At 43.7% G+C, this 13,797-nt stretch overlaps 1 protein-coding gene across 2 annotated transcripts; it reads left to right on the top strand.

Annotated features, from left to right (window-relative positions):
• Positions 1-6,862: 6,862 nt before the first annotated feature.
• Positions 6,863-13,073, top strand: LOC116376931 (ETS-related transcription factor Elf-2-like). 2 transcript variants are annotated; one of them, XM_031838437.1, is made up of 9 exons: positions 6,863-7,165; positions 7,839-7,922; positions 9,093-9,390; positions 9,681-9,788; positions 10,719-10,829; positions 11,023-11,106; positions 11,603-11,795; positions 11,902-12,156; positions 12,442-13,073. In XM_031838437.1, the coding sequence occupies exons 2-9, from the start codon at positions 7,848-7,850 to the stop codon at positions 12,998-13,000; spliced, it is 1,683 nt and encodes a 560-aa protein (XP_031694297.1). In that variant the 5' UTR covers positions 6,863-7,165; positions 7,839-7,847; the 3' UTR covers positions 13,001-13,073. The 2 variants fall into 2 exon arrangements, with proteins under 2 accessions (XP_031694297.1, XP_031694296.1); XM_031838436.1 differs by having other exon boundaries at positions 6,864-7,165; positions 10,716-10,829.
• Positions 13,074-13,797: the final 724 nt, after the last annotated feature.

Here is a 13,797-nt window from a genome sequence, read left to right as displayed (position 1 = left end):
GCCCCAGCCACAGTAGAGGTTGCACCAGTTGTCGAAGAGGCCCCAGCACTAGTAGAGGTTGCACCAGCAGAAGAGGTCCCTGCACCAAGGGAGGCTGCACTAGTGGTTGAGGAAGCCTTGGCGCTAGTAGAACCTGATGTTACCACAGCTCTTGCTGAAGAACCAGCCACCACCACAGTTGAGGAAGAAGTTGCGGCAACCCCTGCTGCAGAAGTAGCAAGCCATGTGGTGGAGGAAGAAGTAGCTGCTGAGACCCTGGCAGAAGGTCCAAAGAGAGAGTACATTGTCGTGGTCCTGGAAGGAACACCAAAAGCTGATAAATCGCCCAAGGTGCTTGGAGTGGGGTCCATGACTGGTAGAATCATACCAGCTCCAGACGACGACGCCCCTGCTTCTGAGGTACCAGATAACTTTGTTTTTTGACTGATCTCAGATTGGTTACTCCATGTACGGACGCTGATCAGTATTTTTCTCCTATGTCCTAATCTTGGTTTCAGTGTAGCAGTGTTTTGAGAAAGGCTTTAAGAGACCAATTTGTGTTATCAGTATACTTCATTAAGTATATATAGTGGTTTAAAAAAAAAATCTCTTTAACATGGGTTTTTACACTCTGCTACTCAGGGTAGGCGACGCCTTCTTAGGATGCAAATGCAGTAGTTCCAAATAAGGTACTGAGCCTTTGATTTATTTCTACCATGGTAGTTAGAGCATGCTGTGGACATGACGTACTTGTTCTTAAAATATAACATTCCCACCCGTCCACATTTCTATGCTTACGGTTCAAATACACTCTAGGGATGTAGAATTGTTTTTTAAATATATTAATATTGGAATATATTAAATATATTGGTGTTTGTATGGCTGCAGACAGTGTACACTACTATTGACTTCTGTGCTTCTGTCCATCACAGTAAACAGCTTCCTGAATGATGACTTTCTATCCTGCAGAAGAAGATGGATGTGCCTTCCTCCAACACTTTCCCCTTACTCCCATAAAAAACACTGCAAGGGATAATATGTCATTCCAGTGTAAAGATACACATACTGCACAGTGTTCAATGCTATGTGGAGCCATCAAACCGACATATGAGCCCATTACTGTGACACTCTACACCGACTTCCATGTCTTGACTCCGTAGTCCCGGATGAGCCCAGTCAGTAGTTGAACAGATCTCTGGTATATCTTTTAGTAGCCTCACTGAGCCATTCAGTTACAGTCAGTGTTTACTGCTTCAGAAAACTACCAGAAACTAGTTACACATTTTAGAGAGGCAAGGGGGGGTTGTTTTACTTCATCAGCATTCTGAACAGCTGGAAAACACCTGCTGTACTATTGTTATGAAGAAACACCTTGAACACACTGGCTCAACGGCCCCTTTGTACAGAAGCTACCTCACCGTTCCTCGTGTTTTCAGTCCTTACAAATGAAACTCTGACCTCTTCATGACGCAGTCACACGGAGGTTACACTTCCTAAGCCAACAACACAGTTGCTAAGCCACAGACTTCAATATGCACATTGTTATTCTTTTCAAAAGTTGTCATTTGATCACCCAAACTCATCTTATAAAACTAAATAATACAGGCGTTTTGATTTCACGACACTTTTCTAATTATTATACAGTGAATGTATGAAATACATGGGACATTTATTAAACTTAGCCAAAATCCTTTTTATCCACATCTCCGCCTCAGTCATTGATCTAGATTCAATACGTAACACTGTTTGTTTGTCTAGGCTGTGGGTTCAGTGATGTGGATGAGCAGCATTGTGTTCTTTCACTCTTTGCTTTTCTTGTCTTCGTTCTAGCGGTCAGATCTGTGTAGATGTGTGATTTAATGGCTTTGCAGCAAGTATGAACAGTAATAATATCAGACATGTGGGTGTGACATGAAATGTGTATGTGTTTTGGAGGTGTTGCGTAATGTCGGAAGTGAAGTCTCCCGTGTGAAATGCTTTGACAGCTGCTGTTGTGGTCCTTTCTTCTGGGACTTCCTCTTTCAGATGTCACTGAGGGAAGATTTGAACATAACTATGTACTATTTTTAAACGGAAATGAGAGAAATTACTCTCTTGACGGTCTTCGCTGCTCGCAGAAAGGATTTTGTAGTCGGATGTGAGTGGATGCCTTTGACTTAGCAAAGGACTGAAACTGTGACAGTTTCACATAATACAGTTTTTCTTGTTTTTTTGCTTAATAAAGTGGGATTAAACATGATTTCTGTGCTGTCATTCTTTAGCCAATTTTTCCCACAACAATTGACTGCTTGACTCACCCTAAATTGATGTGTGTGTGCTGTAAAGTCACAAAAAAGACTTGCAGCCCCTGTGCTAAATGATTCAAGTTCAAAGTAATGATAATGGGTTACTGGTCATTTTAAATGGCTGGTGTAATACATTGTCACCCTGCAGCGTTCATCTCCTGTGCTCTCTCTGTTAGTGCTAAACTCCAACCACACACACACACAATGTCAGTCAGCTGACGGGCCGTGGTGAATACGACAACTACACTCGTTACTGTTAGTGCAATAAAACTTTCTGGAGTAAAAAGTCAAAACTTTGTCAATATATCTGTTTAACAAGCATGAACATGTAAACGAAAGAGAAATTCAAGCTGCTCTCATCCACCACCGCTGTGTTTACGGCACACTAGCTCGGCTAAAGCTTCTTTTTTTAAACAAAAGCCGTGTGTCTGTCTAACTGCTTATCTTAGTTTGTTCTTGTAAACGTATCTGCTGCCTGAGACAAAGCAGCTCCTCCTCTCTCTAGTGGTACCTGCAGGCAGTGAATCAACAGAGGAAGGAGGGAAGAGGACAGGAGGACAGAGGAAGGAGGGAAGAGGACAGAAGGACTGACTCATGTTCTTCATTCATTATAAACTTCACTCAGGAATGTTGTTTATTCATATTTGTTTCCAGTAAGATATTATTGACTTTAAAAGTGACTTTGCTGCTGTAAACATGACTGTTGCTGCTCTAAAAACAGTATTTAGTTATATCTAGTGTAAAAATATATTATAATCCTGCTCTGAATTAATTTTATTAAATTATATGTTTTTATAATTAATTATGTAGTCATGAAGACTAACCGAGTATTGATAAGAGTAGCTCCTAGCAGTAATACTATCCTAAAGATACCTATCTCTACCTGAAGGACATCGCGTTCTACACACTTAAAGAGGGAAGAGTGAGCTGAGGGGTATTTAGTTGGTTGTAATCTGCAACTCACCACTAGATGGCACTAAATCTCACACACTGCTCCTTTAAAGTTACTGGGAGGAACACAGATCCTCCAGCAGAGACCAGCCCACCATGGACAGACACAGATCCGGTTTCGCTGTTGCCTTCGACCTTGCAGTCGAAAGCTCTGACGGGAGGAGAGCTCGGGGCCTGTCAGCAGCAGCTCCTCCTTTGGCCAGGAGCAGAGCTTAGCTTCGCTGCTCCTCCGATCCCTGCTGCTGATGGGATGGATCCCGCTGGAGGGAAGGGAGGCAGGGGAGAACCAGGACTGAGCAGGGCAGACTGTCAAACCCTGCTGCATAAAAATAATAGCTTTTTTACTGCCAATATTAACACAGAATTGAAGTAAGGGTATTTTTTTGAAGCAGTTTGTTATGATGTGATCATACATTAAAACATTTTTATTATTCTTACCATGCAAGAGGCCACCTGCTAGGTGGACTATCTAATCATTCATACCCATTCATACACCGCAGGCACAGCGGTTCTGGAGGTCAAATGTCAAGGTCACTGTGACCTCACCTCTAACCCTTTCTCTGGAATGTGTTATGTCTGGAACAACAAATTTCCTCAAATTTAACACAAACATCCATCTGCACTCAAGGGTGAACTGATTAGAATTTGGTGCTCAAAGGTCACCGTTACCCAGTGGTGTATAAAGTACCCAAAAGCCATACCTTGAGTAAAAGTAAAGATACCTTACTGGACAATTACTCCGGTAAAAGTGAAAGTCACCTATTAGAATACTACTTGAGTAAAAGTCTTAAAGTATCTGATATTTATTGTACTTAAGTATCAAAAGTAATTTTCTGATATTAAATGTACTTAAGTATTGAAAGTAAAAGTACAAGTAAATGCTGTTAATAAAAAAGCAAAGGGTCAGAATTATGAAGTTTATTCTTTTAATAAGTGCTGTGGCCAACATGACCAAGGACATGGAGTTGTGTTGAAAATAATTGGGTTGGCTGTGATCCATCCAGGAGCAACAATGTTCAACATAATATATTGTACATAAGTATACTTTTGCATATACTATGAACTTATCATCATAATTCTCCGAAAAGCAATATGACACTATGAAGGAGTTGTAACAGTGCGTTTATAAGTATGCTCATTCCGACTAGAGGATGTAGAGGGCAAATGCATAATATTGTGTTCAGCAAAAAATATCCACTTGATACATCAGGTCAGTGTTGTGAGAAAGGACACCTGCCTTGTAAACTTCTATGGGCCTGATTTGAACACAATAGGCAAAGGTTTTGCTCAAGCTGAATCTGCAATTGGGCGACTGCAACCATCATAACTCCATCTGATCATCCACAAAATGACTCAAATATCAAAACATGATCAATACTAAAGCAGCAACCCAGTCATTACTTGAAACTGAAAAATGTCCTGTTCATCTTCAAAAGAAGTTGGTTTTAAAAATTGAGAGAATTCAGTCTCGCTCTACTTGGGCTGAAGACTAGTCCTGCGATACTAAATAGCGTTTCACAGGCCGCTGAGGCAGGTAGAGGTGTGTTCAGCTTCACACACAGCTTGCGCACAGCTGGGAAGGATTTCCCTAATGCTAACACTACCCAGTGAGCACTAACCCGGATTTCAACGTTGATTTCTGGTTGAAAAAGCGTTGATATGGGGTCTGAACGTCTTAGACGTATTTTAACCGTCTTTTGAACCGGCTAAATTACGGTTACAATATCAACGTGTCACAAAACACCAATTTGTTTTAAAATATTGATGGTTTGTTAAGTTGTAGGTTGAAAGAGACGCGATTTTGGTTACTTTAAAGGTATTTCTCCAAAATCATATTACGCTGGCCGTTGATATGTGGTCTACACGAAGACGTTATTTCAACGCATTTAATGTTTCATACAAAACTTGGTAAATATGGAACTATAGACTGTGTGCTGTCAACAAGAAGCTCCCAGGACATCGTAATGAGAGCAGAGCACATTATGTCTGTATGTTCACCTAAAATGCAACTCCGTGTTTACTGCTGGAATACGCATGCTCACGGAACTTTCTAAGTTAGAGGCCGCTGGAAACACGGCATGGTTTGAGCTAGCTAGCTCTTACTGATGACCGAAGTGAACGAGCTGGCGGAATAAACGAGGCTTCACACTAACGACGTACTGTGTAAGTACTTGAACTACTTTATTCCAATATTGCAAACCGAAATATCATTACCAAACAATTAATATCATGTTATGCTCATCATGGTGGCGAGGCTGCTAGCAATTGTAGCGTTAGCATGTTAGCTTGTAGTGTTAGCATGTTACGAAGGTAAACATAGACATGTGTGTTAGTTAATATTGGAGACACTTTCTTTGTGGGCTGTCCCTGTAGCCCAAAGTTATAAAATAGAGGACATTTCACATGTAAACTACACGTGTATTTTCCATATTTTTCTTACTGTCCGTAGTACTACGGACAGCGAGTGGGGCTGTACACATTTTAAATACTTGTTTTATTTACAGATGTCCAGCTTGAAAATATGGCAGATCTCCTGAAACCGGCTCCTGTGTGGCTTTGAAAACGACATTTAAAGAAGGAGATTATGGTTTTATATAATGAACATTGTTTGTATTGATATTGTGCTTTAATAAATACAAATGAACTGTTGCCTGTGTCACTTGGTATTTTGTCCTGTAAGTGGAAACTGTTGATGTGTTACTAATATTAAGTATTTAGTTGCTACATATTGATCTGAGAGCATTTTGAAGGTTAAAACACGGTGATGTTGAAATGACATTGAAAAGTGAAAGTTTTTTAGCCGACTATTTAAAGACGTTGATTCAACGTTCACGTTTAGACCAGATGTCAACGTGATGTCCAATACTGGCTTTCAACTGATAAATGTGGATGTGGTTTCTTAGTAAGCCTCTAAATCATGATATATTATTATTGGCACAATGTAGTGGACAAAAAATTATAGTATTGCAAATCACGTTTAAATCTGGTCTAAGCGTGAACGTTTAAACAACGTTTACAAATAGTCGGCGAAAAAACTTTCACTTTTGAACCAATTCTGAACGTCTTTTCAACGTTGGGCGTAGACATCTTTTAAACGTCTATTCAACGGAAAAATGCTCACTGGGCATCACTGCGAATCAAAACACCGCGGCTTTGAGAGCACTTGTTTGCAATTGCACATTAACGTGATTAACCAATGATTTAACTCGCATCTAGGACCACTGATTCGCCAAACCTGCTTGCTTGCAGTCTCTGTTCCACCACAGTCCCCGACGTTGGTCTCATGATTCATTTTTTTCTAAAGATAGATTTGATTTTGTAGCGAGTAACAAAGGTTTCAGGGGAAATGTATCGGAGTAAAAGTATCAGTTTTCTTTGCAAAATGTAGTGAAGTAAAAGTAAAAGTCAACACAAATATAAGTAGTAAAGTACAGATATCCAAAAAAAACGACTTAAGTACAGTAACGAAGTATTTCTACTTCGTTACTATACACCACTGCCGTTACCTCACAAAACACGTTTTTGTGAGAAACAAGTGACAGAGGAGAAATGCTTACGTGCTTTCGTTCTTACAAAAAAAAAAAAAAAAGGCACATACGAGGTTGCGCCCATTGGTGGGGTTTTGTCGTTGTGACGTCACGGCGGGCCGTGCTCTGACCTGCCTGGATATCCGCTGCAGCGAAGAGGCGACGCGCCGGAAAGCTACAGGGTAGCAAGAAACGAGCTGAAATCAAAACACCACTTCAAGGCTTGCGTCCGCGTCCACTCTTTAGATCCCGGCGCAGGAAGGCGAGAAGTGTCTGCAAAAGTGATTTTGAGGGACGGAGGACGTGCAAACACTGGTTTTATCCAAGCAAAGTAAGCGTTTTGGCCTTGACAGCTCGGCTAACGTTAGGCCCAGCTAGCGATAGCCGCGGAGCTTTTCTTCTCACAAGCAAAAGCAAAACAAGGTAAGGGGGAGGAAACTCATTGCTATAACACACCAGCGACCTCGGATAGAGCACAACTCCCAATACAGACGTCTTAATTGGGCCACTTGGTCAGTCAGTGACAGTGTACTAAATGTTAAGTGCGGTGTCAATGTTTGCTAGCCGTATGCTAACGTCAAGTGTTTCGAGCTTGTTCGTTAAACTTAATGCTAGCTAGCCATTGCTATGTTATTCGGTGTTGGGCGAAACCATCTTTTACAGGAGAATGCTCTGTTTATTTATTCTTATGGAACGAAATGTGTGACGTTACGCGACAAAAGTGCATAACGCGAGTAGGAGTAACGTTAGCTAATTTAAGTTTTGATCGCTAAGTAAGTAGCAGGAGCGTTGACGTTAGCCGACGCGTTAGCCGCAGAGTTTGTACAGTAGTTGTAGCTACGGACCCGCGCAGGAAGTAAACATGAGCCCGTGTGGTGGAGAGGCTCAGCGGCATCTGAAAGGATGGACGCGGTTGTAAAAATTAGTCGTGCTGGCATTTTGCCAACGGTACGGTTTTTCTTCTGGATCCTGAATTGCATGCATTTCGTACTAAGTCATGAGAGGAGTCGTGGGGCTTTCACATGATCGATCACACACACACAAACGCACTCCCATCTTCTCCAGCCTGACCCCGTGTACTTGTTTGTTTTGGTAGGAATGAGTGATGACCTCTGTGGTGGTGTCAGATGGTGGAGGGAACATAGTGGAGTATGTCACCGTGGTGGAGGAGCCCCAGCAGGTAAGCCCTTACATCCCCACAACAGCTGTCAACAAAGCCCATTATGTTGGAACAAGACTGAGTTATGAAGGAAGCTATGTAAAAAAAATAATCAGAAATGCTTTTGTTGCCAAGTACGTTATACATACAAGGAATGGTGCACAACAATAAACACGGTGCAATAGTATAAGACATAATGGGAAATAGAAAATATGAAAATGTACGATAAAATATGATAAACAGACTAACAGTATGTTAAGACAAGTATGTTATTAACATGTCAATTGTATATTAATAGAGAAGAGTTGTGTATATATAGGCGGTTATTGTCAATGGACTAGCCTATTAATACAGTTTGGTGCTTTCATATAGGATGGGGGTGGTCCCACTTAAATAATGGTATGGAGCAAGTATACCTATTGTGATATTAGTATAAACTTGGTCAATAGCAAGACACTAAGCGTCGTACTGGAAAGCTAAATGCAAGAACAAACATAGTCCTGATACCAAAGGCACAAAACATAAATGTTTTCAGAAAATATGCAGCATTTATTCAGTAATGATAAAATCAGGACAGTATCAGTGTGATTAAAATATTCATCAAGTGTACTGCTGCTGATGAAAATGATTTATCATTTCCCAAAATTCTGTGGTCCAAAAGATTTCAAGCCATTTGCTTTACTTTTTTTTTTTTTTGTACATGCTAGTGAAACAAATGTTTGTACTGAATTATATAACACTGACTACGTTTACATGCATACTAATATTCCACTGTTATTCCCAATATGGCAATATTCTGAAGTTGATCTGGGTCCTGTAAACATCATGTTGGATATTCTGAATTAGGCTTTATTCCAAACGGAGTATTTTCCAATTAAGACGTGTGGGATACGCGATATTATTCAGCTTCTATAGGCATTCTTTGGACATGTATCCAGCACATTCAGAATGTGTGCATCAATGAGGCGTGTTAAGACGTCACACTGTCTGTTTACGGCCAGCGCTGTGCGTTGAACACAAACTACGGTTTGAAAAACATATCGCAAAAATAATGAAAGATGGAGGCTGTACTCAGAGTATGTATGGCTACATGTAAACAGAAATATTCATTGTCATTCGGCATGTAAACGGCTCTAACTCGACAAAAACAAAAAAAATCTCACTTTTCTCACATCTTTCCAAATGGTTCAGTGTGAGCAGCAGCACACTGAGGAGGAGGAAGAGGAGGAGGAGGAGGTGGTGGTTGAGCAGGAAATAGTGGCTGTGATCGTGGGAGGCGGCGAGGAGGTGGAGGAAGATGTGCTGGAGGAGGAGGAGGAGGGCGTGTTGCTGCAGGAGGAGGGCTGTCCGGCAGTGATCGTGGAGGAGGTGCCGAGTGCCCAAGTGGAGGAGTGCTACTCGGCACAGGTCCTGGTCTACGATGACGAGACGTACCTGATGCAGGACGTGGCCGAGGAGCAGGAGGTGGTGACAGAGGTGTCCGAGACCGGTAAGGAGTTCTCTGAATCCTATCCCTGTGAAATCCTATTGTGTGAATGAGAAGGGGCAGATTCACTCTGTGTCGTTCACATTGATCTACATTGACGGTACCTGTTGTTGTGTATGACTGCAGCAGACTGCCCTCTACTGGCAGCGTCTTACTATTTACACCAGATTGCTGGCAACGTGAAGAACAGACGTAACCCAGAGTGAACATTTGAAAGTGTTGTACTTTTGTGAATGTGACCACGGACGGGATGTTTGAGGAGTCTTGTAGCCTCTCTCTGCTCCTCTTCTCAGTGGAGCTGTCCGGTCATGACATGGTGTGTTTCGACAAAACCTTCGAAGCAGCCGAAGCTCTTCTCCACATGGAGTCTCCTGGAGGACTGCACAATGAACGCAACACAGGTAAACGCACCTCAGCGCTTCCTCCACTGTGGTTAAGGTTAATGCTGTGTTTCATAAATGATGTCCGCAGCTTTTTAACACTGGGAAACATTGTATATTTTTATTTAAAAAATAGGCTAGGCGTATGGCCCAGATTTATTTTAGGGTTTCATTTTAAATCAAGGACGGTAACAGTTTATATCACAGTATATTTGTTTTTCCTAAAATGTCAATACAAGTGCTTTTGCATTTCTACCAATCATTACTGAAACAGAAGCGTAGGCTGTGCCAGCGGGGTTTGATTACACCAGAACAGAACAGATCAATCGATCGATTGTTAGTGTAGAAAAAGACTGAACAGCAAAGAAAACGAGACCCCACTTCATCAAAACGATTCAGAGTGATGCTTCTTCTCTGAGGAGTTCATCTCTGACCAAGCAGAACTAGTACAGGTACAGCTGCAAAACAAGAGAGCATATTAACCCATGGGCTGCATTCCAAACTGCCTACTACATACTACACAGTTCATTTTGCAGTGTACTCGGCCAGGCTCTAGCCTTTAAACAAGCTCTTAAAGCACCGGACAAAAAACTAAGTCATATGAAAAGTACAAGTTACTGACAGCTGCTCTGAGTGAGGTAGTGCTGGAAACACAGAGCTGCCGCTCTTTACAGACAGCAGTGTGAACAAACAGCCAGACCTCACCTGAGCTGTTATTGGCCCGCTGACCAAAGGCCGACGCCCAGAAAATGTCAATTTAAGATGTTTTGATCATATTTTGATCATTATTGGGACCACATGGTTAATCCCTTTTATTCTGTCCAGGATTGAATAGAGTATACGGTGTGTGTCATGGAGTCTGTCCGGCCCTTGTGTCTCGTCCGGTAAGGAACCGGCTTGCAGCCGTGAGGCTCCAACTGATATGTGAGTGTGTGTTTTGTCTGACAGCAGAGGATGTGATGATGGAGACGGTGGTGGAGGTGTCTACAGAGTGCGGACCCATAGAGGAGGAGTCCTTCCCCATCCCTCCTGACTGTGAGCCCGCTGTCAAGAGGAAGAGAGGTCAGTGTCACTACAACACACCTCCGAGGTTTAATGTGTGCTGGAGGTCACACAGGTTCTTCGTGCCACACACATACACTGTATGAGTCATACTAGATAAGTGCAACAGATAAGTCGGTAACGGTACCACACATGTTTGGACATGAGATCGTGACATGGTGCGTAAAGGCTCCCGTGTATGTGATGGGTGCAGGTGGACGCAAGCCCAAGACCAACCAGCCCGCCTCCAACGGCTCCTTTGACCTGGGCATCAAGAAGAGGCCGAGGGAGGGCAAAGGTTAGTGATGCTCAAGTACACTTCTATCCAGATCACCCTGCTCGCTAGAGTGGAGAGTATTAATATTATCAGATACATTTTTGAATCCCACTTAAAGTGACTGTGAGGAACTTGGAACTCGTTGTGAAACAGTCTCGGTCATCATTGTGCTTCTTGGCATATCGTGTTATTGATATACAGGTTGTCATGGAATTCAAAACCTGTGTTTTGTATAAAGTCAGTGTGTGATTGTTGTGGAGTATATCTGACAACATCTTGACTACTTTTACTACTCCAAGACGTCCCCTACTGGATGTGAAGGGAGACTCAAAGATATTGTATTTCCACAGCTTTTAAATGAAGCTCTAGAACTAGAACTTTGTGTTTTAGCACATCTTTGAGTCCATTAATATTCAATGTGTTCGGTAGAGTCTCTCTATATAAAAGTCTTCTACGTTGCATAGCAACTTGTGAGCTTCTGTATTTCATGTTGGTGTGCTCCGTTTTCCCCCCCAAGGCAACACCACCTATCTGTGGGAGTTTCTGCTGGAGCTGCTGCAGGATAAGAACACCTGTCCCAGGTACATCAAGTGGATGCAGAGGGAGAAGGGCATCTTCAAGCTGGTTGACTCCAAGGCCGTCTCCAAGCTGTGGGGGAAACACAAGAACAAGCCCGACATGAACTACGAGACCATGGGGAGAGCCCTGAGGTCAGCCCGTCCTCCCCGCAGACACCCGATCCTGTAGTAGTCCTGAGCAGAGTCCGTATATGTGCTGTCTGACAGCATAGCTCTGATGTTGCCTGTGTGTGTGCAGGTACTACTACCAGCGCGGCATCCTGGCCAAAGTGGAGGGACAGCGGCTGGCCTACCAGTTCAAAGAAATGCCCAAGAACATCAGAGTGATCGATGACGAGGAGGACGGAGACGAGGTGGAGGACAGCGAGGGTGTGGTGTCTGGCCAGCTACCTGATCACCAGCACGGCACAGCCAGCCTGGGCACCAACACTCCCGCTGCCACGCAGCCTCAACATACCTACATCACCGTCATCCCCAGCAACGCCACCACCAGGTCTCTGCTCCCTGTCTGTGCCCGTATGAAAGGGATCATGTTAACTTTTGAATGGTAGTTTATGGACCACAGTGTTTTGTGAAACCATCACATCACATGTCAAATATGCTTCTGATCTGGTCTAGTGTCCCAGTTAGAACAGTACAGAGACCCTGGAAGGGAAGCAGCTAAATGGAACTCAGCCACCTTTCCTTTTCATGACGCCTGTGCTTCTCTGACTGCGTTGTGTCAGTCACAGCTGAGCAGAGGTGTAACCATTCACCCTCCCTGTGCTTCTCCCTGCAGGTCCACCCGAGCCATGCCGCTCGTCATGACCAACTCACTGGGTCAGATGACGATTAACTCCTCCTCCATCCTCACCACTGCCGCGGGGGTCCCGGTAACGGTGGCCAACGCCTCCGCCGGCGCTCCCCCGAAACTGGTCATCCAGGCTCTGCCCACCATGCTGCCCCACGGCTCCAAAATGGGGGAGAAGATCACCATCATCACCATCCCAGCCAGCCAGCTCGCCACGCTGATGCAGGCCAACTCGTCGGGCCAGATTGCGCAGCTCTTCCAGGCTAAGCCCGTGGCGACGCAGTTGGCGCTCGGTGTCGCCGCCAAACAGGCCGCCGCCGCCGTCTCCACCATCCAGCTGACGGCAGGCCGTCAGACGCCGCACCTCATCCTGGCTAAGCCGGCGGCGGTGGCCCAGCCGCTGCCGCAGCTCTCCATATCGGTCGCCCAGCCTCACCCCGCCCCACCCAAAACCCCCACCCAGCCCTCCAAGCCCCCCAGCAGTCAGCCTGAAGCAGCAGCAGTCGAGGCTCCACTAGCAGAATCAGCAGAAAGCACTTCTTCCTGAGCGCCCCAGGGGCCCTCTGGTGGGGTACAGGAAGTGACTGTTGACACTGCTGAGGAAGTGCAGGACACATCACCCCCCCCACCCCCCCTAGTCACAGAGCAGAGCTGCTCTCTGATTGGCTCAGACTATGGAGCTGGTGAAGCCTCACAATGGATTAAAGGGACACGGACGCACACACAGACCCTTCGGAGCTCAGGAGACATGGGCAGCCTTAGATTGTAAATGGAAAAAACTCGTTTTTGTAATCAAACGTAATATGACGAGACTTGTAAACAGAAATGTAAAAAGCTTTTTTTTGATACTCAGCGGGTATGCATCAGTCCAGTCCTTCATGTCTTTGTTTCATTCTAACGGTTTGTCTGTTTTTTACAGTTCATAAAAAGGGAGTGAAAGATAGAAGAACTAAATGATGTGCTCCACATCGGAAGGATAATATACTATTTTTTTTTCCTTTTACTATCATTGTATTGACGTAGATTTTACTGAAATGTGTATTATAAAAAAAAAAAGACAAATGTGAATTGAGACCGACTGAAGTTGTCTTTTTCAGCCATCTTTAGTGGCAGTTTTAGTGCTTTTAAATTAAAGAGTGCTGTCAGAGGCACCGTGCTGCTGCTATTAGCTTTGTATGCTGAGTGTACAATACAGCTGGTCAGCTATTATCACTGCCCACTTCTTTCTTCATATTTTTGGGATTTGGAAATGCAGAAGCTGAATAGAAAAAGGGTTCAGACGGCTGGCTCAAATCTATTCCTTGGACGTATCCAGATTGACTTCAGAAAGTCTTGACGGCAAAG

Source organism: Anarrhichthys ocellatus, unplaced genomic scaffold, assembly GCF_004355925.1.
Source record: "Anarrhichthys ocellatus isolate YVR2014 unplaced genomic scaffold, GSC_Weel_1.0 scaffold716, whole genome shotgun sequence".
NCBI lineage: Eukaryota > Metazoa > Chordata > Actinopteri > Perciformes > Anarhichadidae > Anarrhichthys > Anarrhichthys ocellatus.
The sequence above is the reverse complement of the archived record's forward strand: the minus strand, read 5'-3'. Positions and strand labels throughout refer to the sequence as shown.